Source organism: Lynx canadensis, chromosome C2 (assembly GCF_007474595.2).
Source record: "Lynx canadensis isolate LIC74 chromosome C2, mLynCan4.pri.v2, whole genome shotgun sequence".
In the NCBI taxonomy this organism is placed as follows: Eukaryota; Metazoa; Chordata; class Mammalia; order Carnivora; family Felidae; genus Lynx; species Lynx canadensis.
The window spans coordinates 25,354,067-25,376,371 of NC_044311.2; the positions used below are offsets into that span (position 1 = coordinate 25,354,067).

Genomic DNA, 22,305 nt, shown 5'->3' on the forward strand with positions numbered 1-22,305 from the left:
GGTGCAGAACACGGCCTTGTCTTTTCTCTCCCCAGTCCATAGAATGTGAGCACTGGAAACAGCAGTGTGTGGTGCGTGTGTGTCCTTGAAGAAAGGTGCTTAAAGAGCTTATACTTTAGGATCATATTTAGATTTGAATCTTCACCTTGCTGCTTCCTAACTCCCTGGGTAATATACCCGATATTTATAAGCCTTCATTTCCTCATCTGAACACTGGATGATATTTACCCCTTGGGCCTGTTGTGAGAACGTAAGCCTTTTTTTGAGCGTGTCATAGGCTTAACCTCAGTTTTCTCATCTGTAAAATGGGGTTGTTGGAAGGGTCAAATGAGTTAATACATATAAAGTACTCATAGTAAGAGTTCAATAAATGTTCATTTTTATTATTTCTTACAAGCCTCCTGTGTGCCAGGATACCTCACTACCTGAATTTGTTTGTCTATAAAATGAGGATAACATGTAGATTTACTTTACGGGCCTATGTAAAGATTATATAAACAAAGATGTGTGTTGTGTGCTTTGTCCATACAAGCTTTCAATAAATGGAAGCTGTTGCCATTACTCAGGTTAGTGTTGTGTGTGGGCTGGTTTCCGGTGTTGCTTTCTACCGTGGTAGAAGACTGGTCAGGTGTTCTAAAAATAAGGACTGCTGGTACTTGTAGGATTTTCCCACGTGCTGTGTCATTTAATGCTCACTCCCATCGCGGGGCTTTTGCATTGCCCAACTCCAGTGGGTGCCACGCTCATAGAATGCCACGTGACGGTGCCCCTCGGAGTTGTACAGCATGACAGTAGCATCCACCACAGAGGATTCCAGGCAAAGAAAGCCATATGAGTGATTGGAGTTCATCCAGATCCCCTGCCGGACCCACTCTCTGTAGAACACCAGCCTACAATCGCCCAGGCAGCCATTGGGAACAAGGGCCTCCCATCCCCTTTGTTCATCCAAGTGGCTTAGGTGGCTTCCATTTTGTTTTGTTAAAATACAGGATGAACTCTCCTCAAGAGAGTAAGGCTTGTGATAGCAAGCATCCACTCACTCCTTAACTGACGTGAGTGTGTGAGGCTTGGGAGATTCTGATGGAACAGTAAGGAATGGTCCGGATCATGGGGCCCTGATCACCTGTGTCTGGGAACCCTGGGCCCCTGATGTCACCACGGGGATACTAGGTCCCTAAGGAGAGAGAGGGCACAAGGAAGGAGGTGGGAAATGGGGAAAGGAAGGCAGGTGGCACTAAAAGCCTGCCATCTGCTTCGCAATATACCCATGCTTCCTCCCCACCTCCCACCAATATTACAGAGCTTTGGAGGGTGGAGAGCGAGGGGTGTGGTAGGCCAGAACTAGGGAGAGAGCTTGAGCAGTGATTCAGAGAAGTTGCTGGAAGCCTCTAAAAAGCAAGCAAGCAAACAAAACAAACCCTCCAAAATCCAGCCAACAAAGATTGTTAAAGGGGGGCCTTAAAGTTTATCTAGGCCACCTCCTCCTTGCAAGTGCTCCTTGGTCGGGTACAGAGTAAGCACACACTCAAATGTCCGCAGACAGTGGCATACATCCAGAGGACAGCAACCTGGCCCCGTGGGAGCTGCAGTGAGCTGAAGATCACATGCCTCACCCGCCACCCCCCCCTCCCCGCCGCCCTCCCCAAGAACAGCCAATGTTACTAGGGGGAAATTCAGTCCAGTGTTGCCGGATCTTTCTGATTTTCAGGAAGAGCCATAAACCTGAATTATTTATAGGAAATCCCTTGGTTTGATTAAAAAAAATTTTTTTTTTGAGGGGTACCTGCGTGGCTCAGTCGGTTGAGTGTCCGACTTCGGCTCAGGTCATGATCTTGCAGTCATGAGTTTGAGCCCCGCGTCTGGCTCTGTGCTGACAGTTCAGAGACTGGAGCCTGTTTTGCATTCTGTGTCTCTCTCTCTCTGTCCCTCCCCTGCTTGTGCTCTGTCTCTCTCTCAAGTAAATAAACGTTAAAAATTTTTTTTTAAATTGTTGAGAGAAGGAGAGAGAGAGCAAGAGGAGGAGAGGGGAAGAGGGAGAGAGAAAGAATCCCAAGCAGGCTCCATGATCAGCGTGGAGCCCGACTGGGATCATGACCCGAGCTGAAATCAAGAGTTAGACACTCAACCGACTGAGCCACCCAGGTGCCCCAAATCTGTCAATTTTTAAATATTGGTCACTCTTCCAATATTAAAAAAAAGACTATGGCCTAGCTGGCTCAGTCAGTAGAGTATATGACTCTTGATCTCAGAGCTGTGGGTTCAAGCCCCATGGTGGGTATAGAGACTACTTACAAATAAAATCTTAAACAACTGTGGCCAAACCACATGTCTGTGACAGGATACAACTTGTGAACTGTCATTTGGTGACATCTGAGTTACCCCTGACTCCTGTGACTCCTGTCTTTCATCCCAGGCAACAGTTTGCCTTCTGTGCTTCTTTTCCCTCTAAGACCCTCGCGCTTGGAGCCAGCAAGCGCTATGATTAGAGCCCGAGCCGGGGTACTGGTCTGGAGGGAAGAGTGTGAGATGAGGTGTCAGAGAGCATGGGCCGTGTGCACTGAAGAAGACCTACGTCGTGCTCAGACTTCCGAATCCCCTGTGAGGAAGGGAAATAAGGGACTTTGAGCAGGTCTGTCTCTTCTCTGGGGCCCAGTTTCCATATTTGATGAGGGAGGAGTTCACTCACTGCAGTGTCTAAAGACATTTCCAGCTTTGTCGTCTACACTCTGTTCTCTCATTGTCTACAATGGGGGACTGGGGAAATTAGGGTGGACCGTGTGATATTGTAGAGTCTTATTAATATTCCTTAAAGCCACCACTTAATGAGTCTTCTCTTCCTGTGTACCAGGTGCTGTGCTAAATACATGCGTTGTCACATCTAATCCTCCCAAGTGCATTTTGAAATAGGTCTTTTCACGTGTGCAGAGATGGTCACCATAATTCTGTCCACCCTCACATGCATGTTCCTTTGCGACGTGACTGTGCCGCTTTTCTCACTGAGAAGCGCAACCTATTTCTCCACCCTCCAAACCTAGCTGGTCTTGTGATTTTTTCTGATGGATAGAATGTACTGTGATGGAGAGAAGTGATGTTCTCTCAAGATTAGGTTCCCAGGGGCTTTGCCGCTTCCGCTGGCTGCCATAAACTGCAATGCCAGGAAGCCTATCTACTCTAACGGAGGGTGAAAGGCCACTCGGAGAAAAGCTGAGGTTCCCCAGAAGACAACCAGCATCGGCTGCCAGGTACGTGAGTGAAGCCATCTTGGATCGCTCAGTCCCAGTTAGCCTCCAGAGGACAGCAACCACAGGAAGGACCCCAGGTGAGGCTGGCAGAAGAAATGCCCAGCTCAGTCCAGCCTAATTATAGAATCATCGGTAAATGGTTATCGTTTTAAGCTACTAGTGTTTTGAAGTAATGATTGCATTGAGACATAATTCACACCTCATAAAATCCACCCTTATAAAAAAGTATACAATTCAGTGGTTTCTAGTATCTTCACAAACCTGTTCATCTACTACTGCTATCTAATTTCAGAATATTTTCTTTTTAGATTTTTAAAAATATTTCTTTCTTATTTTTGAGAGAGAGAGAGAGAGGAAAAAAACATGAGCGGGGAGGGGCAGAAGGACAGGGGGGTGCACAGGGTCTGAAACAGGCTCAGTGTTGACAGCAGAGAGCCAGATGCAGGGCTCAAACTCATGAACCGCGACATCATGGCCCGAACCGAAGTTGGACGTTTAACCAACCGATCCACCCAGGCGCCCCCCCAGAATATTTTCATCACCCCAAAAGAAACCCATGACCCATTAGCAGTTCCTCCCCATCCCTCTGTCATCCACGCCAGCCCCAGGCAAACACTAATGTACTTTCTGTCTCTATAGACTTCCCTACTCTGGACACTTTATACGTATGAATGGAATCACACAGTACGTGGCCTTTTGTGACTGGCTTCTTTCACTTAGCATAATGTTCTCAAGGTTCGTCATGTTGTAGCGTGTATTAGTACGTCACTCTTTTTTACTGCCAAATAATATTCGTTGTTTGAATACACCACGTTTTATTTATCTGTTTGTCAGCTGATGGGCATTTGTTTCCATTTTTGGTTGTTTTGAATAACGCGGCTATGAAAATTCATGCACAAGTAGTTGTGAACTCATCAAACAAGTTTTTGGGAACATATGAACTATGTTTTCAGTTCTCTTGGTTGTATAACCCAGGATTGGCATTTCCGAGTCATGTGGTAACCGTTAAGCATTTTGAGGAGCTGCCAGACTATTTTCCAAAGCAGCTGCACCACTTTGCGACCCCACCAGTAATGTGTGAGGATTTCAACCTCTTCACATCCTTGTCAGCACTTGTCATTGTCTGTCTTTTTTATTTTAGCCATTCCAGTGGGGGGTGAAGTGGTATCTATTGTGGTTTTGATTTGTGTTTCCCTGCTAACTAATGGCTTGAACATCTTTTCATGTGTTTTTTGGCCATTTCCATGTATTCCTTGGAGTAATACCTATTCAAATCTTTGCCTATTTTTTAAATATAAATTTTTATTTATATTTGAGAGAGAGAGAGATAATTGACAGTGTGTGAGTGCGGAAGGGGCAGATATAGATGGAGACAGAATCTGAAGCAGGCTCCAGGCTCCCAGCTGTCAGCACAGAGCCCGATGTGGGTTCAAACTCACAAGTCGTGAGATCATGACCTGAGCCAAAGTCAGATGCTTAACTGACTGAGCCACCCAGGCTTCCAGAAATCTTTGCCTATTTCTAAATTAGGTGTCATTTTGCTGAGTTGTAAGGGTTCTTTACGTATTCTGATACAAACCCCTTATTAGATTTGTCAATATTTTCTCCCATTCTTGGGTTGTATTTTCGCTGTCTTGAAGCACAACGCTTTTCATTTTAATGAAGTTCAGTTTATCTGTTTTTTTAAGCCACGGAATTTTGAGGTGGTGTGTGTGCAGCACTAGATAATGGATTCATATTCCCATTTTAAAGATGAGGAAACTAGAGCCCGGAGAGCCTAAGTTACACAGCAGATAGCAGATGGCCAGTCTGACTCTACACCTAATGCTCTTAACCAGTATAGATATTGCTATTTTTGACAAAAGTGCTGACAGAATGTTCTGGATTCAGAGTCATGAGGCTTGGGTCCCACTGTCCGGATCAAAGTGACAATGATGGTGGGTTATCTGAAGAATACGCAATCCATTGATTCCTTCACATGTTCTGGGCTGTCTACACTGATTCGTTAAGGTCCTCAGAAAGCACTGTCTTGGCTGCCTTAGAAATGTGCTTATGTGGAGTCATGCTTGGCATCACTCTCTCAGCTTTCATCAGGTTTATGAAACCTGCTCTGCATTACAGAGGGAAACTGTTGAGGCTGTCGTGTCCTCTATCACTGACTATTCCCTCTACGCAGCTTTGAAGGCAAATTCCTTTCAGGCAGAAGTGTTGGGAAAAGACACTTTTCTTCCTCTGAGGACTTGGTATGTTTTCTCCTCATGACCAATAAGGATCATGATATACCTAAGGGGTTTCCTTTCTCAGTTTGGCTGCCAGGAAGCTCAGAGTAAGGAAATAGGATATTTAGTCACCGAGACGGTTCTACGGATTGTCTGTCTTCATTTTAATTTTCTCTTTGATCCTGACCTTCCATCCTCCAACTGGTCGTTTAACAGATATTTACTGACAAGCTTATATGTATGAGGACTAAAATAGATAAGATCGTTGAAGCAGAATCGTGATGGCCCAGCCATATCCCTTCGGCCCTATCAATATAGTACAGAACAGCCTGCCTTCCAATCGTGTGAGGGCTTTCTCTGACTGCTGAGATGCTCTCCTCAAGCAGGCCTGAAGAGCTGGAGAATTAACCTCCCACCCACCCCTGACAGCTGTCCTCAGCCAGCGATGAGAAAGAGTTGGCATATTAATGCCCAGCAACCCCTGACCCTAAGGAGTCTAACAGTGGAGCTGCGTGTGCCTCAGCCTCTCCCAGATTCCCCCGCAGGCCGAGCTCTAGCTCTAGTTACCTCTGAGGTAACTGCCTTGAAAACACACCTTTCGTCGCTGTCCTATTTTCTGCTCCACGTTGCCAGTCCCCTACCGGTGCTCCCTGACGTCATCTGCAAAACAAATGCTTGTCTCAGGGTTTGCTTTGGCGGAACCCAAGCTAAGATAGTCTCTGGTGTCATGGAGCTTACATCCTATTAAGCGGATGACCAAATAATTATTTAACCACTGTAGCAGGTGCTCCAAGGAGATCCTCAGGGAGTGGGGCAGCAGTGATATGACAGGCAAGACCTGAAGGGTGGGTAGGAGGCAGTTGAAGGAAGGTGTGTGGGTGGGGAACAGTGTTCCTGACAGGTGTCACAGCATCTGCTAAGGCCTAGAGGTAAAAAGGAGCTTGGTGTATACCAGTAACTGAAGGAAGGTGTTGCAAAGTATGTTTCCCCTTATCTTGATTAACATCATATTAATAGCGATTTTCTATTTTATGATGTATTTTTAAATCCTTTGAGGGATGAAGGTAGGTAGGTAAACAACAAGTGAGCAAAAGGTAAATGGTCCATGCAAGTGCCCCGGGCAAGTCACTTCACCTGCCCACGTCTCACATCCTTTCTGTCGAGTGGGGATGCACATTCTTCCTGCTCTATCTGTGCCATGGCTCTGTTGGGGGGAATCAGTGGGGCGGTGCATAGAAACAGCTTTCGGACATTGCAGAGCAGTGTCCAAATGTGACAGGTAGTTGTGAAAACGACCCATGAAGAAATGCACATTCTTATTAGCTAACAGGGTTACATTCTTTGTTCTTCAACCGTATATCTGGTGGATGTTTTACTATCTCAGTTCGTATACATGAAAAGCTCACCTGACCTCATGTGTCCATCTCCTGAGTGGCAGCAGTGGGGAAGGAAAGACCAAGGGCTTTGGAATCGAATCAACTCGGCTTTGAATCCTGGCTCTGCTATTTACATCCCGTAATTAGTCAACACAAGGATGCTGTTACTTTTCGATAGCCCAGGGGAACTTCTTGGATTAAAGGGATCGTCCTGGCTCTAGAGAGCTGCCGAATACAAGTTAGTTTCATATCTTCACACTCCAAGATCGGGGGAGTCCGGGTCTGGCTTTCTACACAGATGCACGCCCTCTCTGCATGCAGCTCCAGGGTCCCCCATGAACTCAGAAAATGCATTTGGATGATGATTCTGGAGAGGATGAGTCACAGCTTTGCGCCAGATGGCCTGGCTGTGGCGCAAACACCGCCCCCACCCTTTCCTCACCTGGCCAGGGTAGAAAGGTTTCTGCTGGGTTTTCTGTCTTGGGGTTACTGACCTCCAGCTTCTACCAAATCAGCAGAAGTCCCCCACGCAGACGAGTTTCCATATCGCTGCCCTGAGCCCGGCGATGTAACAACCTGGTTGCTTATCTGTATCCCTCAACTCACCCCAAGCTCCTTGGGTTTGGGGCGGGGTCCTGCTCACCTTCCCACCTTTGATAGTTGCTAAATAATCATTTGGTCAGCGAATGAAGGTAGCCACTGTTCTTGCTCACAAGGAGTATATAGACTGGTTGTCTATATAAATGGGAGGGTAATAACCACAGACTCGGTTCTCCACAATCTGTGACAATCCCAATGTTTAGTACATTTTGTCTGTAGTTAGTGGGGCTCATCTTGGGAACACCAATTTCCAGGCCGTGCCTGGAGACGCAAGGGCTGGGACACGGCCTGGGGATGATCCTGTGAGGGATGGACGGTGTTCCTATGAATGAGAGGGAAGTATGTTCAGGCTGGAGCCTGTGGGTAAGGCTAATGCTGCCAGCCTGTCATTCCGCAGAGTTAGAGAGAAGTCACACAAGGGGCACACAGTCTCTTTGTAGGGTCCTCAGAAGCCTCACAGCCTCCTTCTAGGGGCTCCAGGCATCCTTCGCTTTGCTCTGATTCTGGCTCCTCAGCCCTGGACTAAAAGTGGGCACTGACAGGTAGTCGCTGGTCTGAACACTGACCAGAGCCTATGAAGCATCCTGGCACAATAGATTCCCCTAACAGGCATGGCCTCCCCCAAATAATGGCCAAGTGAAACTTCCAGATCCTCTGTCTCAAGGAGTTTGATATTCAGACATACAGACGGGATCAGCAGTTGGTAGCAGGTCATAGGACAGGCAGTAAGTCAAAGGTGAGGCAGCAGAAGCCAAGAGGTAGCCCAGTGCCTCTCACACGTTAGCCTGCACCTGCACCACCGGGGCATCTCCATAAATGCAGATTTGGACCTAGGAGGTCTGGGTGGGGCCTGAGGTTCTGCATCTCAGGTGAGCCCGATGCTGCTGGGCCTCCAGACCAGAGCTTGAGTAGAGGACAATGGTTGTTAGTGACAAGACACCAGCAAGTAAGTGGCCACGAGGGCGATATGAGCAGGCTCCAGGGACGCCAGCTGCTGGAGGACATCAGGAAGGCTGAGCCCTAGAAGTACCATGGCTCGTGAGTGTCTTTCCTGTCCTCCTCCCATACCCCCTGCAGTCCTCCCTGGACTGTCCCTCTTCCTCGCTTCCTGTGCAAACTGAAGGCACCCCACCACCTGCAGTAACACCAGTGTTTCTGCTCCTCTTCACCTAAAAGGGCCTTGGCAGGAGTTCTCAGCCTGGCTGCACATTAGAATCACTTAGGAGAGTCCCCGCGAATCGTATCTAATTGGTTGGTCTGCGGTGGAGCCTGGGTGTGATGATTTATAAAATTCTGCAGCTGATTCCAATGTGCAGGCAGGGCTGTGAACCGTTGGCCTCATCAGGATTTCTCAAACTCTGACATGAATATAAATCAGCTAGAGATCTTGTTAAAAATAGAGATTTTCATCTAGTAGGTCTGACTGGGGCTTGAAAGTCTGCATTTTTGATGCTGCAGGTCTGAGGACCATACTTTCAGCGGAAATAGCAGTTTCCTGAAGAATTAAACAAGATAAGATGCAGGTTGACCACCTCTGATCTAATCCCCAAGCCTAACCCGAAGCACAAAGCAAGACTCTACTGCATTGGCTACCACGGGCACATTTGATCTCAAGGGGCTACATTTTTTTTTTAATGTTTATTTTTGAGAGAGAGGGAGACAGAGTGTGAGCATGGGAGGGGCAGGGAGAGAGGGAGACACAGAATTCGAAGCAGGCTCCAGGATCCGAGCTGTCAGCACAGAGCCCGACCGGGGCTTGAACTCATGAATCTCAAACCGCGAGACCATGACCTATGCCGAAGTCGGACGCTCAACTGACTGAGCCACCCAGGCGCCCCGTGATCTCAAGGGTTATACTCAGCCTTGTCTACACCACAGGCACTGAGGATGGGTGGAGATCTGGGGACGCACGGCTCCCAGCCCTGGCTACACTGGGCTTGAGGGCTGAAAGCTTGGTACTTGTGAGTTCCCCTTGTGACCTGGCTGGCCAGGCACCAGAACAAGCACTCCTTTCTGAGTTGTTTTCCCTCCTTTCCTGAGTGGGAGGGTAGATAAGCTGAGTTCCAGCACCAGGTGTTTGCCCCAGCCTGCTCCTTCCTGCTCTCCCCTCCGTCCCCACCGTAGGGCCGCACCTACTCACTCCGATTTATTGGTGCCCTGCCAGCCGTCTTCTCTCACTTTTGTAGCCCAGGTGTCAGGGCCAACATAGGGGTGGGGAGACATGCTGGAGTGGCTCCCTGCCTGCCTGGAACTCGACTGACCTGACCGGAAGGTAGACTGCACCACCACCTTCTCCTTGACAATATAGAGCTGCTGCCAAAGCGGCCTCTGGGCGGGAGGGAAGGAACGAAGCGGAGGATACCCCTTCCTATGTCTTCCCACTGCCTGTGAAATGCCATTGCCCACCTGGTGCCCCACAGCGTTGCTTCTCAGCCCCGGCTGCGCATCAGAACTACCTGGGGAGGCCCAGGCCCCTCCCCAGACCAACTAAATAAGAATCCCTAGTAGTGGGACCCCAGTATGGGTCGTTCGTAACACTTACCAGGTGCTTCCAGTGTGCCACCAAGTGAGTGATGATTTAGCAGCCCACGGGGTAGAAAATAACTCTTTGATCAGAGAAAGGACAATGACGTGATGTCCACAGCTGCCTGCTCTGGCTTTTCTCCATCTCTCAATTCACTCCTAGACCCTATACTCCAGAATATGATAAGGACAACTTCCGTTTGGACTTGAATCCTGGGGTGGGGGGGGGGAGTGGGGGGAAGGGAAGATCATCAACATTCTATCTCATTTAACCTACAACCCCACGCAAGGGTGTTATTTTATCTACATTTTACAGTTGAGGAAACTGAGGCTTAGAGAGGCTGAGTGATTATACAAGGTCACACAGTAAGAGATGGGGCCGGGTTTCGGGCCCAGGTTTCCTGTTCTTTGGGCATGTGAGTTAGTCACAGTTGCGGGTATATAAACCAGGCTAACACGGGCCAAAATATGAACCCAAGTTATAAACTGATGTGAGTAGGTAGGTAGCACCCAGCCAGCAATAGCCGAGCTGACATTTATATTTAAGTACAAAACTCCAGGTCATGAAGGGGACTGTGTTACTCACTACTTCTCTTTTCTATTTTCCAATCCCGCGACTCCCTTCTCTGTGGAATCTTCCAGAGCTCTACTACCTCTCTGCTCATTGTCTGTATCAGTGGTTCCCCAAACTAACATCAGCTTTTTAAAATTCAGATCACTGCATTCCAAATCAGAACTATGGGGAGTCTCTAGAAAAGTGGTCTGAAAATCTACATTTTAACAAGCCTGTGGGGAATCCACAAGTACATATTTGGCAAACCAGCGATAAAGCCCCTTGCTGCTCAAAAACGTGGCCTGTGGACCAACAACACCGGTACCAACTGGGAGCTTGACAGAAGTGTAGCATCTTGGGTGGAACCCCTAGCCTACTACATTAGACTGTGCATTTTAAAAAAAATTTTTTTTTTCAACGTTTATTTATTTTTGGGACAGAGAGAGAGACAGAGCATGAACGGGGGAGGGCCAGAGAGAGAGGGAGACACAGAATGGGAAACAGGCTCCAGGCTCTGAGCCATCAGCCCAGAGCCTGACGCGGGGCTCGAACTCACGGACCGCAAGATCGTGACCTGGCTGAAGTCGGACGCTTAACCGACTGCGCCACCCAGGCGCCCCTAGACTGTGCATTTTAATAAGATGCCCGGGGCGAGGGGTTTGCATACACTTGAAAGTCTGAGAAGCGTGGCTCTGTCCAACCTGTTAGATACAAAGAGTGCCCACACATCAGCAGCATGAGCGTCTCCCAGGAAACTTGTCGAAACCAAATTCTCGGGCCCCACCCTTGACCCTTGAGTCAGGTACTGTAGGAGAAGAGGCCAGGAAGCTGCATTTTAGCAAGCCCTCTCGGTGGTCCCATGTGAACTCAGGTTTGAGAGCCACTGCCTAGACCAGATTACAGAGCCCTTTCTCAGTCGGGAGCCTCTTTGATGCGGGCAATCGTTGCCCTATGCTGGGCCCCAGGATGATCAAGGAGAGCTGGGCTCGGAAGAGCCTTGAAAGCTGTCGTGCCACAGGAGGCTGAAGGGCAAGGCCTGCTCCTCCCCGACCCCCTCTGTGAGAGCAGCTTTGAGGCGCCAAGTCAGGCCTAGTCTTCAGTCTGGGGCTCCCATGTGGGCCCCTCTCTTTACTTCCTCTATATATTCATTCGCTATTCCCGCGCCTGCCCCAGGACCCAGCCTTCCACACAACACAGCCACTCCCCGGAGCTTCCTTTGTTCTTATGAAGAATGCATTGGTCAGCACGCACGGAGCTCACATTTCCCCAGTGATGTCCTGCTATGGACCCCTTTTCTGCGCCTTACTTGTGTCACTCAGCATGGTACTTGAAGGTCTCCCTCCACCGGGTATTGTGCACCGAGTCTGTTGCTTCTACGTCCCGCGGTGTCTCTGGGCTGTGCCCAGCTTCCTGGTGCCCCACCCATGACGTGTCCAGGTGGTTTCCAACTCTTCAGTGCCACCAAGAATGCTGTGACAGACATCCTCCTCCGTGTCTCCCTGAGGACCAGTGTGAGCTCTCCCTAATTTATAGATGGAAAAACTTGAAATTCTTCTAGCCTACGTGACTTGCCCAGAAAGTACAACGTGGTGGTTAAGAACATGGCTTTGCAGCCAGAGAAAGACAGACATCATATGATTTCACTCAGATGTGGAATTTGAGAAACTTAGCAGATGATCATAGAGGAAGGAAAAGAAAAATAAGATAAAAACAGAGAAGGAGGCAAACCATAAGAGACTCCGAAATACAGAGAACAGGGCACCTGTGTGGCTCAGTCAGTTAAGCGTCCGACTTTGGCTCAGGTCATGATCTCATGGCTTGTGAGTTTGAGCCCTGCATAGGGCTCTGTGCTGACAGCTCGGAGCCCGGAGCCTGTTTCAGATTCTGTCTCCCTCTCTCTCTGACCACCCGCCCCCACTCACACTTTGTCTCCCTCCCTCAAGTATAAGTAAACATTAAAAAAATTTTAATACAAAGAACAGAGGGTTGACAGGGTGGGAGGGTGGGGAAAATGGGTGATGGGCATTAAGGAGGGCACTTGTGATGAGCACTGGGTGTTGTGTGTAAATGACGAATCGTGGGATTCTACTCCTGAAGCCAAGGCCACACTGTATCACACTGTATGTTATCTAACTCGAGAATAACAAAACAAAACAAACAGAAAGAACATGACTTTGGTGTCAGACACACCTGGTCAGATAACCTGGCCCCAGTCCCTTCGCCTTTCTGTTTCTCAGTTTACACATCTGTAAATGGAAATATTAATGGTATCCAGCTTATGGGTTCATTAGGAAGATTAAGTGAATGAAAACCACTTATGCAGGGTTCCTAGCACATAGTAAGTGCTCAGATAAAAGTTCACTGTAATTTTACCTTTCTTTCCAGAGTCTGCCTTTTGACCTTTTACACTTTTTTCTCTGTCTTGGTCTGCATTATTACTAACTTCCTGGCATGCCCCTTTTCAAATGACCTCCAGCAGTGACCCCGGAGGTACTCAGAAAAAGCCTGTGGCCTGGATGGGGGTGATGAGCAAAGGCCAGGCTGGTCTAGAGGTTTCGGCACACAGAAGGGCGCGCGGGACTAGCCAAGTTGGACGGCTTGTGCAAAGCCCTGGGGTGGGTGGTGCTTGACACACTCCAGCAGAAGGCAGAGGGACTGGGGTCTCCAGAGTTCTCCCAACCCTGGTGGGAAAGCAGAGCAGACTCGCACAGAGTAGGTGCTTAATATACGGCCCTTCTTTTATAAGTGATTTTGGCCTGGTTTAAAGCGTGACAGTAGGAGAGTCCTGTCACCCTGGAGGGACAGTAGGGGCTTGTTGCCTCAGTTTGCAGAGGATCCTTGTATGTCCTGAGAGGGGGCCGAAGAGACACCCAGCACTGAACTGCAGAGGGTAGAGAGGAGAGGCTGGGGGCCAAGGCCCAGACCGCACAGGCTGTAGCGAGCAGCTGGACCAGCAGAGGGCGCCACACACCTCTAGACAGAGCCGATGGCTGTCGTTAGAACCGGTGCAAGGGAGTGAATTATGGGTGCGGGGAGACAAACCATCCAGGTTTGCCAGGGACCGGGAGGCATCCCAGTCCGGGGAGACCGAGACAAACTGAACCGAGGTTTGAAGCAGTGACCACTGAAGTGGTGCGCACGCGATGTCAGTGCACGTCGCACACGTGCCGCCAAAATGTGTCCCACACTCACAGCGCAGGCGCGCAACACCTACCAGGCACTTCACACCAGAGCCTAACACACATAAACACACTTGCACACATACCCACGTACAACTCGCCACAACGCCTTTCTAACCTAATCGTGCACCACAAGCCACGCACAACGCCCGTAGCGCTCGCACTGCACGAATAGCACACACAGCACCACCTACCCGTGTACAACTCTAACAAGGCGTTTATACCACACATGCGAGTCGCACACTCACACAGGCACATCAAACACTCATAGCCCGGGCACAACACAACATACATGCACACACGTCCCGCAAAAACGCATACACAACAAAAGCCAAATCACAAGTACACGTGCGCGCGTCACACCAGGGCGAAACATACGCAATCACGCGTGTACCACACCACGCCACCGCACCTATCAATGTGCACACGCGCATAAGGACACGGACACATCCACACACAACGTGCACGTGTGATTACACGTGCCAACTCACACCGCAACGAACGCGGGCACTAGGCACGCGGGCACAACGTAATCCACTACGCGCACGATACTACACGCAGCACACGTACGTAGCATCCATTCGCCACACACGATACTGTGCGTGTTCGACACACTCACGCACAACTATCTGCAACGTACCCACAGAACTTCATAGTCACAACGCACTTGCATAACGCAGAGACACACATACACGCCTCTGGGTGGCCAGAGACCCTCTTGTTTGAGGCAATGCTTCTTATTAGCAAAATGAAGATACTCATTTTTGTCTTAGGCCAAAGAGAAAGATGTATCCAAAGTACGTTCACTCATTCGGCAATCACTCGCTTCCTGTGTGCGTGGCAGGGACCCCGGCATCGATCAAACCAATACATCAGCGACCGTTTAGCTTTGGTTGTAGTGAGGGTTATGAATTAAAACTGCTGAGAGCACCAAATTGCAATGGGGTGGGCCTGGCTGGGTCTGCAAGTTTCCTGAAAAGAGCTGTTGAAGCCAAGACCTGAAGTTGAAGCAGCAAGGTTGGGGTGGGTATGAGAGAGGCGCCCACGCACACCATCTGAGAAGCCGGTCTCGGGTGCTGACCTGCATCTGCGTGACCCCGAGGGTGACTGCCAAGCGGCCAGACCGACAGGAACCCCACCAGGGATCAGAGGAGTACACTGTCTTGCTCTTGACTGTGGCTCTAGATGGATCCACTCACTCGGAAGGTCTGAACGTGTGTTTGCTTCGTGAGAAGCACTCTGGGCTCTAGGAAGAGCAGTGGCTTACAGGGAAGGGTTTTCCCAGAGCTAACCAGTCGCACCGGCCTCGGATGCCCGACTGGGGCCCTCCTCTGCAGCCAGCCACAGTAAGGGAGGGGGAGGACAGGGGATGCACAAGGGGAGCTCAGCATCTCCCTGGGTATAGCCTGGATGCACTCTCCAGCTTGGCTTCTGGGGTTGGGGCTACCCCAACATGTCAGGCTGCAGCAGCACCGCATTCTAGCTCCTGCGCACTGGGACTGTCCCCTTAAGTCTAATGGGGTGGCAGTTCAGGCACACTGGAGCTTCTTCCTTCCTGGATTCAAATCCCTGCCTTGGCACCTGCTAGCTGTGTGACAGTGGGCAAGTTACTCAGCCTCTCTGTGCCTTGTTTTCATACCTGTGAAATAAGCCTGATGGTAATAATAGCACTCATCTTGTAAGGACTGATAGACGAACAGCTCTTAGATTAAAATCAGGCACATGGAAGGAGTCACGTAAATGTTAGCTGCGATTGTTACTTTGACCCGAAACGAAAGCAAACCCTAACAACAATCATAATATCAAAACGTCCTGGAGGCGGGGTGTTAGAACTGGAAGGTGGGTTGGAGAACATCTGCCCCAAGCTCCTGTGTGGTATATGGATAAAGCTGTTTGACCTGATAGTCCTGAGACAGAAGGACTAGAACCAGGATGGGGAAGGGAAGAACCAGTAAGAGCTCCCCTTCTCCTCACCTGCAGGGCTGGTTAAATCAGAGTTTCTCACTCAGTGGGTCTGGGATGCGGTCTGAGACTCTGCGTTTCTAACAAGTCCCCAGGTTATGCTGCTGCGGCTGGTCCAGGGACCACACCTTGGGAACTGCTGCCCTAAGGACAGCCGGTGGCAGAAAGTTGGCATTCCTGGGTCTGTTGATGACGCCTCAGTACCTGGGGGAAGGGGAAGCCAGGGCCTTACTTACAGTGGATGCCGTACCTCGGGCAGCGCCCTCTGCAGGGGGATGCGGGCACTGAGCGCCTCCTCCAGGCCGAGTGGGGTCAGCTCATCTTCAGATACCTCCCCATTTTCCTCCTCGGCCCCCCAGTCCCTCTCTGGGGCCTCCTCATCCTGCCTTCTGCTCGGCTGTCTGATGAGCCGGTAGCTGCCACCTTTCCTGCCCTGGGTCTTGTTCCTTCTGGCCCTGGGTGAGGCCACGGCCACCAGGAGCTGATCCTCCCGCAGTGAGATAAAGGGGGGCAGGCCCTCCAGGGGGCTGTACTCTTGGCCCTCATCCTCGGCCTCCAGCACCCATTCCTGGGATTCCCCGAAGTCCAGGCGATACCCAGCACCTGGGCCGTGTTGGGTGGCCAGGACTGTGACCGCGTGGTGCGGGGCGTGCGGGGGAGGGTGCAGCATGGCCACCATCAGTAGCACGCATCCCAGCATCAGCAAGAGCAGCAGGAATTGCAGTCTGCACGGCCCATGCCTGCATCGCTTCCTTAGGAGCATGTTGCTGGAACTTGCCATATGCAACAGGTCATATTCAAGTTCGCGTCCTCCTCCTGCTCCAGGTTCCTTCGGGCTTGCAGGAGAACCTGGCTTCCTAGTTCCACCTGGAAGTTTTTTGCTGGTCACTTAGCCTGCTCCTTTTTTTCCCATCTGACATTTGCCAACAGCATGTGTAAGACTGACTTCCACTTATAATCAGAAAGCCACGGGACCTCTCTGAGTGGATTTCTGTATTGCCTTCTGAGAGCCCATTCACAGGGACCTCAAATGGAATTGTTTGGCCCCTTTTACCCCCTTTTTCTCCTAAGGAAAAAAAAACCGATTATTCCATTCTGCTCAGGTGTTTAGTCCCACGTGTTTCGTCTCCCCCCTTGCATGAATGGTCAGGTTGCTAGGCGATGTCTGGAGAGGCAGCTGGTGGGGTCCTCAGTCCAGCAGCGCTGACAGTGGCCTCCTTTGGACGCTTCAAGTCAGGTCAGATCAACAGATGTGAAGCCGGCAGGCAGCGCCTGATTTCCTTTCACACATAGCTCTGCGCTCAGCTGAGAGCCCTCTGCCAGACGCAGCCCCGGCCAAGCCAAGCCTCGCTCCTGGTCCTAATGCCCTCACTGTTCCCGGGCTTTGCACAATCCCGCAGCGCACAGCTCCGGGGCAAATATAAACTGTCACTGCTAGGGACCAAACCCAAACAGGAACATCCCAGAAGTTCAGATCTGAATCTCGTTCACAGTTCATAGGAAGGCTTCTTTCCCCCACCCACAGGGAAGGAAATAGTAGTCCCTCCTGGTTTTCAGAAAGCCTGTGCCTGTGGCATAGATGCAAACAGCTAACTGTTTGTACCCTCAGCCTCCCACAGGCAATGTGTGAAGTTAGGCTGGACTCTCCCTCCTTGCTGAGGACCACTGTCCTTGTCCCTCTGAAAATGATGGAAGCTGGGGGCGGGTGGGAGGGGGGGGAGACGCTCCTGTATGCCCCTCCTGCCACCAAAGCATCTGAAGGCACTGGCCACTAAGCAGGGGCATCCGGTGAGGAATGTTCCTTCAGTTGTAAAACCTCCTTCATCCAACCAACAGATGTTGACACGCACCTACTATGTGCCAAAACTATTCCGGGACTGGGAGTCCAGCAATGAATAAAGCACCAAAATTTGTGCCTCACGGAGTTTACCTTCTAGTGGGAAAGGCAGACAGAGAATTAATTTAGAAAGGCAGTGGGTCAGGGGTGATACGGGTGAAGGAGAAAAGTAAAGCAGGGAAAGGGGCTGGAGAGCATGAGCTGGGGACTGACAGGGGACACTGAGTAGTGAGGGGAGGTTTCACAGAAGAGTTAGCATCTGTGTGAGAAGGAGGGGCAGGCAGTGATGTGAGGATGAGCATTTGGGGCAGGGGGCATAGCAAATGTGAAGGTCCTGCAGCAAGCACGTGCCAGGCCTTTGGAGGAGCAGAGAGAACCAGTGTGGCAGGAGCAGAATGAGGAGGGCAGAGTGGGATGGAAAACAGGACGGAAGAGGTAAGGTGGGGGCAGGAGGTGAGGGGGGATCCTACGGGACATCGGAGTGCATCGTAGGAATTTTGGCTTCTCTTCTTTCCTCTGAGTAAGATGTGAGCCCTTGGAGGGTTGTGAGCGGAGGACAGACACAATTGACTCAGATTTAAATGGGATCACTCTGGCTGCTGTGTTGGAATCAGACTGGGGGAGCAAAGGGAGTCAAGTCAGGCTAACATTATTGCAGCGAGAAACGATGAGGGTGTGGACCAAAGTGGCATCAGTGGAGGAGGTGTGGAGTAGGCAACTACTAGACATATTTTTTTAATGTTTATTTATTTGTTTATTTTGAGAGAGAGAGAGGGAGGGAGAGTGGGAGAGGGGCAGAGAGAGGGGGAGAGAGGGGGAGGGGCAGAGAGACAGAGAGAGGGAGAGGGAGAGGGGCAGAGAGAGAGAGAGAGAATCCCAAGCAGGCTCTGAACCGTCAGCACAGAGCCTGACCCGGGGCTTGATCCTGCAAATCAAGAGATCATGACGTGATTTGAAATCGAGTCAGATGCTCAACCAACTGGGCCACCCAGGCGCCCAGGCTTCTGGGTATATTTTCAGGAAGAACCTACAGCAGTTGCTGATGAACTGATATCCAGTGTCAGAGAAAGAAAGGAGTCAAGGATGATTTTCAAGCTTTCAAGTCTGGTAGTTGGAAGAGTAGAGTTGCCATCGGCCGAGATGTGAGAGACCAGGAGTTGGTAGAAGGGGATGAATGGCAGTGGCTCCTTGGGCCATGTGAAGTTTGAGATGTCTTCTAGACAGTCAAGGGGACATGGAGAGTAGGCAGTGGGACATGCAATAGCTGGAGGTGAAGGGAGGGGTCTGGCTTGCAGGTGGTAAAACTTCACAGGGATGATGTCTGAAGCCATGAGATCCAAGGTCACGGAGCGCGAGACGTAGATGGGAGACAGAATGGACGCCAGCATGCTCAGAGTTCCTGAGCTTCTGGCCCGAATAGCTGATCAAGGGTGACTAACTCCGCATTTCTTCTGATGACTGCAGAACGGCCCAGCCTTCCCAGTAATCAGGAGTGGAGTGGGGGGAGGAACGCCACTGGGGAATTCCTGAAATGAATTGCTCGTTGTTTCTGTTTTGATTTTGATCTTGGAATGTGAGCTTAAACATCTCATGGAAAAAAAATGCTTTTCCTTTTGATTCTGTTGCTTCTTCTAGAGCGTGTGTGAGTGTGTGTCAGTGTGTGTTTCCCCTGAAGCCTTTCAGAGTCAGAGGTGACATGGTGGGTTATATGTGATTGTTCCTAATAGGCTAGCATAGTGTCCCGATGGACAGCAGTTAGGAATTGCTGGATTGGACCGTGCTTTCCGAATCCCACATCAGGGTAGGCTGGGGTGAGAGTTGTATGGCTTTCGGGTTCAAGACACAGGCACTCTGGAAGATGTAATTTAGAATTTCTGGTACATTTTGAGACTCACAAGGATGATTCCAGGGGACTTTCAGAGAACAAGGTATGCGCAGGTCTCCAGCCTCAGGGCAGAACACCCTCCCCTACCCTCTCCGGCAACATTGGTTTCAAACTCGTCAGCCACATCATGCCTCCTCAGGGCCTTTACCTGGCCCATCCTTTGCTTGACTGCCTTTTCCCCAGAAACCAGCCACAAGGCTCATTTACTCGCTTTTGTGTTTTTTCCCCACCGTTTCACAGCGGAAGCCCTCCATCTTACCCATGGTGTTCTCTGTCCTCTTGCCTTGCTTTCTTTGAGAGTCTCTGGAGCTCTTCCCAACAATCGGTAAGTAAGACACTTGGCTCTTTGTTGTCTGTGCCCCCATCCCACCTCCATAAGAGGTGGGCTCCACAAGGAGAGCTGTTCTATCAGTTTGTTCACCGCTGTTTCCCCAGAGACTGCACCTGTATCTGGCAGAGCGTAAGCACTTAATAAATATTTGTCGAATGAATATAGGGACGATGCTATAGCTATTCTGATTCAACTCAAGTGAGGTCTGTGTGTCCTCTGAGACTCCGGGATATGGATCAGCCCTAAAAGGGTTCCACACAGCCCATAATCATGGGGTGATACTTTCAGTCTGCCCAGAAGGAAATAAAATTCCCATGTACATCCCCCCGTGGACAGAGCCACCCCAAGTAGAGGGAGCAGCAGGCCTTCCTGGCCCATCCCAGCCCCTGGCTCACGGGGGTGTTACTTTGCTGCTTGTACCAGCTGGAGCCCCCTTTAGCACCCAGATATCAGCCATGCGTCTTCAGTCTACAACCCTGGCACTTAGCTTCTGTCTTCATGCAGCTGGAATTTTCTTCTCTGTGTCTTCCACTCAAAACAAAAGCAAGCAAGCCATGGACCTCCAAACACAACCAAAGTCCTTTTAGTCTCCACCTTATTCCTCTCAGCCTGGTTGGCTTGGTCGGAAAAGCATGTAACTCTTGATCTGGGGGTCATGTGTTCAAGCCCCCACTGGGTGTGGTGATTGCTAAAATAATAAATAGGGATGCCTGGGTGGTTCTGTTGGTTGAGTGTCCGACTTCGGCTCAGCTCATGATCTCACGGTTCACAGGTTCAAGCCCTATGTCAGGCTCTGTGCTGACAGCTCAGAGCCTGGAGCCTGCTTCGGATTCTGTGTCTCCCTCTCTCTCTCTGCCCTTCCCCCACTTATGCTCTGTCTCTCAAAAATAAGTAAAATAAAACATTAAAAATTGAAATAATAAATAAATAAACTTAAAAAAAAGAGAAAGAAATGGGACTTCCCTTAGGGACATCCCTTCTGTCACTTCCCAGAGCGTCAGGGGCTACCCTGCCCCTGTCCAGGTCTAATTAGAGGAGGAAGGACTGGACACAGTCCCATAGCCCCTGTCCCCCATTATCTCTCTCTTCTCTTTCTCACCTGTATTCCTATTACGGGTTGAACTGTGTCCCCTCAAAAGGGGTTGAAGTCCTATACATGGGTTCCTGGGAATACGACCTTATTTGGAAACAGAGTCTTTGCAGATGATCAAGTACGATGAGGTCATGAAGGTGAACCCCAATTCACCATTACTGATGTCCTTATGCAAGGAGAGGTTTGGACAGAGGCGCACACAGGGTGAAGATGTGAAGAGGAAGGCAGAGATCAGAGTGATGCACCAAGGGACGCCAAAGATTGCCGGCGAGCCACCAGCAGCTGGGGGAGGGGCATGGGACAGGGTCCCCCTCACAGCCCCATAGAGAACCAAGTCTCTGACACCTTGATTTCCGACTTCAGCCTCCAGACTGTGAGAAAATGGATGTCTGTCGTTTAAGCACCACCCGGTCTGCGATGCTTTGCTATACCAGCCCCGGAAACTAATATAGTTCCTTTTGCCCGCCCACCTTTTCCTTCCCTTAGCTCTCCCTCTCCCTGGCTTTTCTCATAGGACACAGCGCCTTTACTGTAGAAAAGACTGCTATTTGCCTAGAAAAAAGTTGAGCTTTCAGTTCAGTTTCGTAGCAGGTTAAAGTGCCTGAACAAGTCAGAGACTGAGAGATTCACAGTGGGCATCTGCTAGTAAATAAACACTGTGCCTTGTAACAGGGGACCTGGCCCAGGTGATTCAAGATGTCATCACCAGGGGTATGTCTGGTCACCATTCGGGTTCCCATCTGAACCTGAGGTGAAGAGAAGAGCAAGAAACAGGATGAGAAGATAGTTCCCCAAGGTGCGTCCTCTGCTTTACTTCGTTATGACACATGGTGATGGCTGTTTGCTTTTTTGGCCCCCCTGTTACCGGTCCCTCCATCTTCGTCTCTCCCACAAGCAGCACGGTGCCCACTCAGCAACACGTGTCAAGTTCATGGCTCTTGAAGATGAGACCTGATGTACACTGAACGCCTCATTGAGAATAAGGTGACAGCCTGGGACGGGTCCCAATGTTCAGCCTAAGAGAGGGGAGAAAAGAAGTGGGAGGCCATGCCAGCCCCACCTCCCCCCTTCCCTCAGACCACCTGACAGAACCGGGCTCGAGGTGGCCAACCCCACCGCACTCCTGGTTCTCTGCTGTAACCCATTTGGCTTGGCTTTCCTTGTGCATGGATTGTACTGGAAAAGAACATCACCAGTGGTTAGGTTGTGTGTCGATGCCACCATGACAAGCACTGACAGAGAGCAGGTTTACACAGGGCTACCTCAAGGGAGGAGTGGCATCCTTGATGCCTGTAAGCCACCCCTCTGTGCCCAACCACCACCAGCAGGGTCATCTTCAAACGCAAGAGTGACCAAGAATATAGACCCCTCTTAGGCCCTTCTCAGACACACTGAGCTAGAGTTGATGTGGGTGGGCCCAGGCATCTGTGTTTTAACAAGCCTTCCAGATGCTTCTGATGTCAGCTAAGGATGGAGAGTTCTCTCACAAAGAATGTATCTCCCTC

The 22,305-nt window shown here is 50.2% G+C and overlaps 1 protein-coding gene and 1 long non-coding RNA gene across 2 annotated transcripts in view; one reads left to right on the plus strand and one right to left on the minus strand.

Moving 5' to 3' along the window:
- Positions 1-17,070, minus strand: part of GALNT15 (polypeptide N-acetylgalactosaminyltransferase 15) — a 47,963-nt gene extending 30,893 nt beyond the window's left edge. The window contains exon 1 of the mRNA XM_030329785.1: positions 15,891-17,070. Within this exon, the coding sequence (XP_030185645.1) occupies positions 15,891-16,435 (545 nt within the window). The 5' untranslated portion in view covers positions 16,436-17,070. The remainder of the gene's footprint in view (positions 1-15,890) is intronic.
- Positions 1-22,305, plus strand: part of LOC115523629 — a 73,171-nt gene that overhangs the window by 28,977 nt on the left and 21,889 nt on the right. The gene's annotated exons all lie outside the window — the stretch shown is intronic.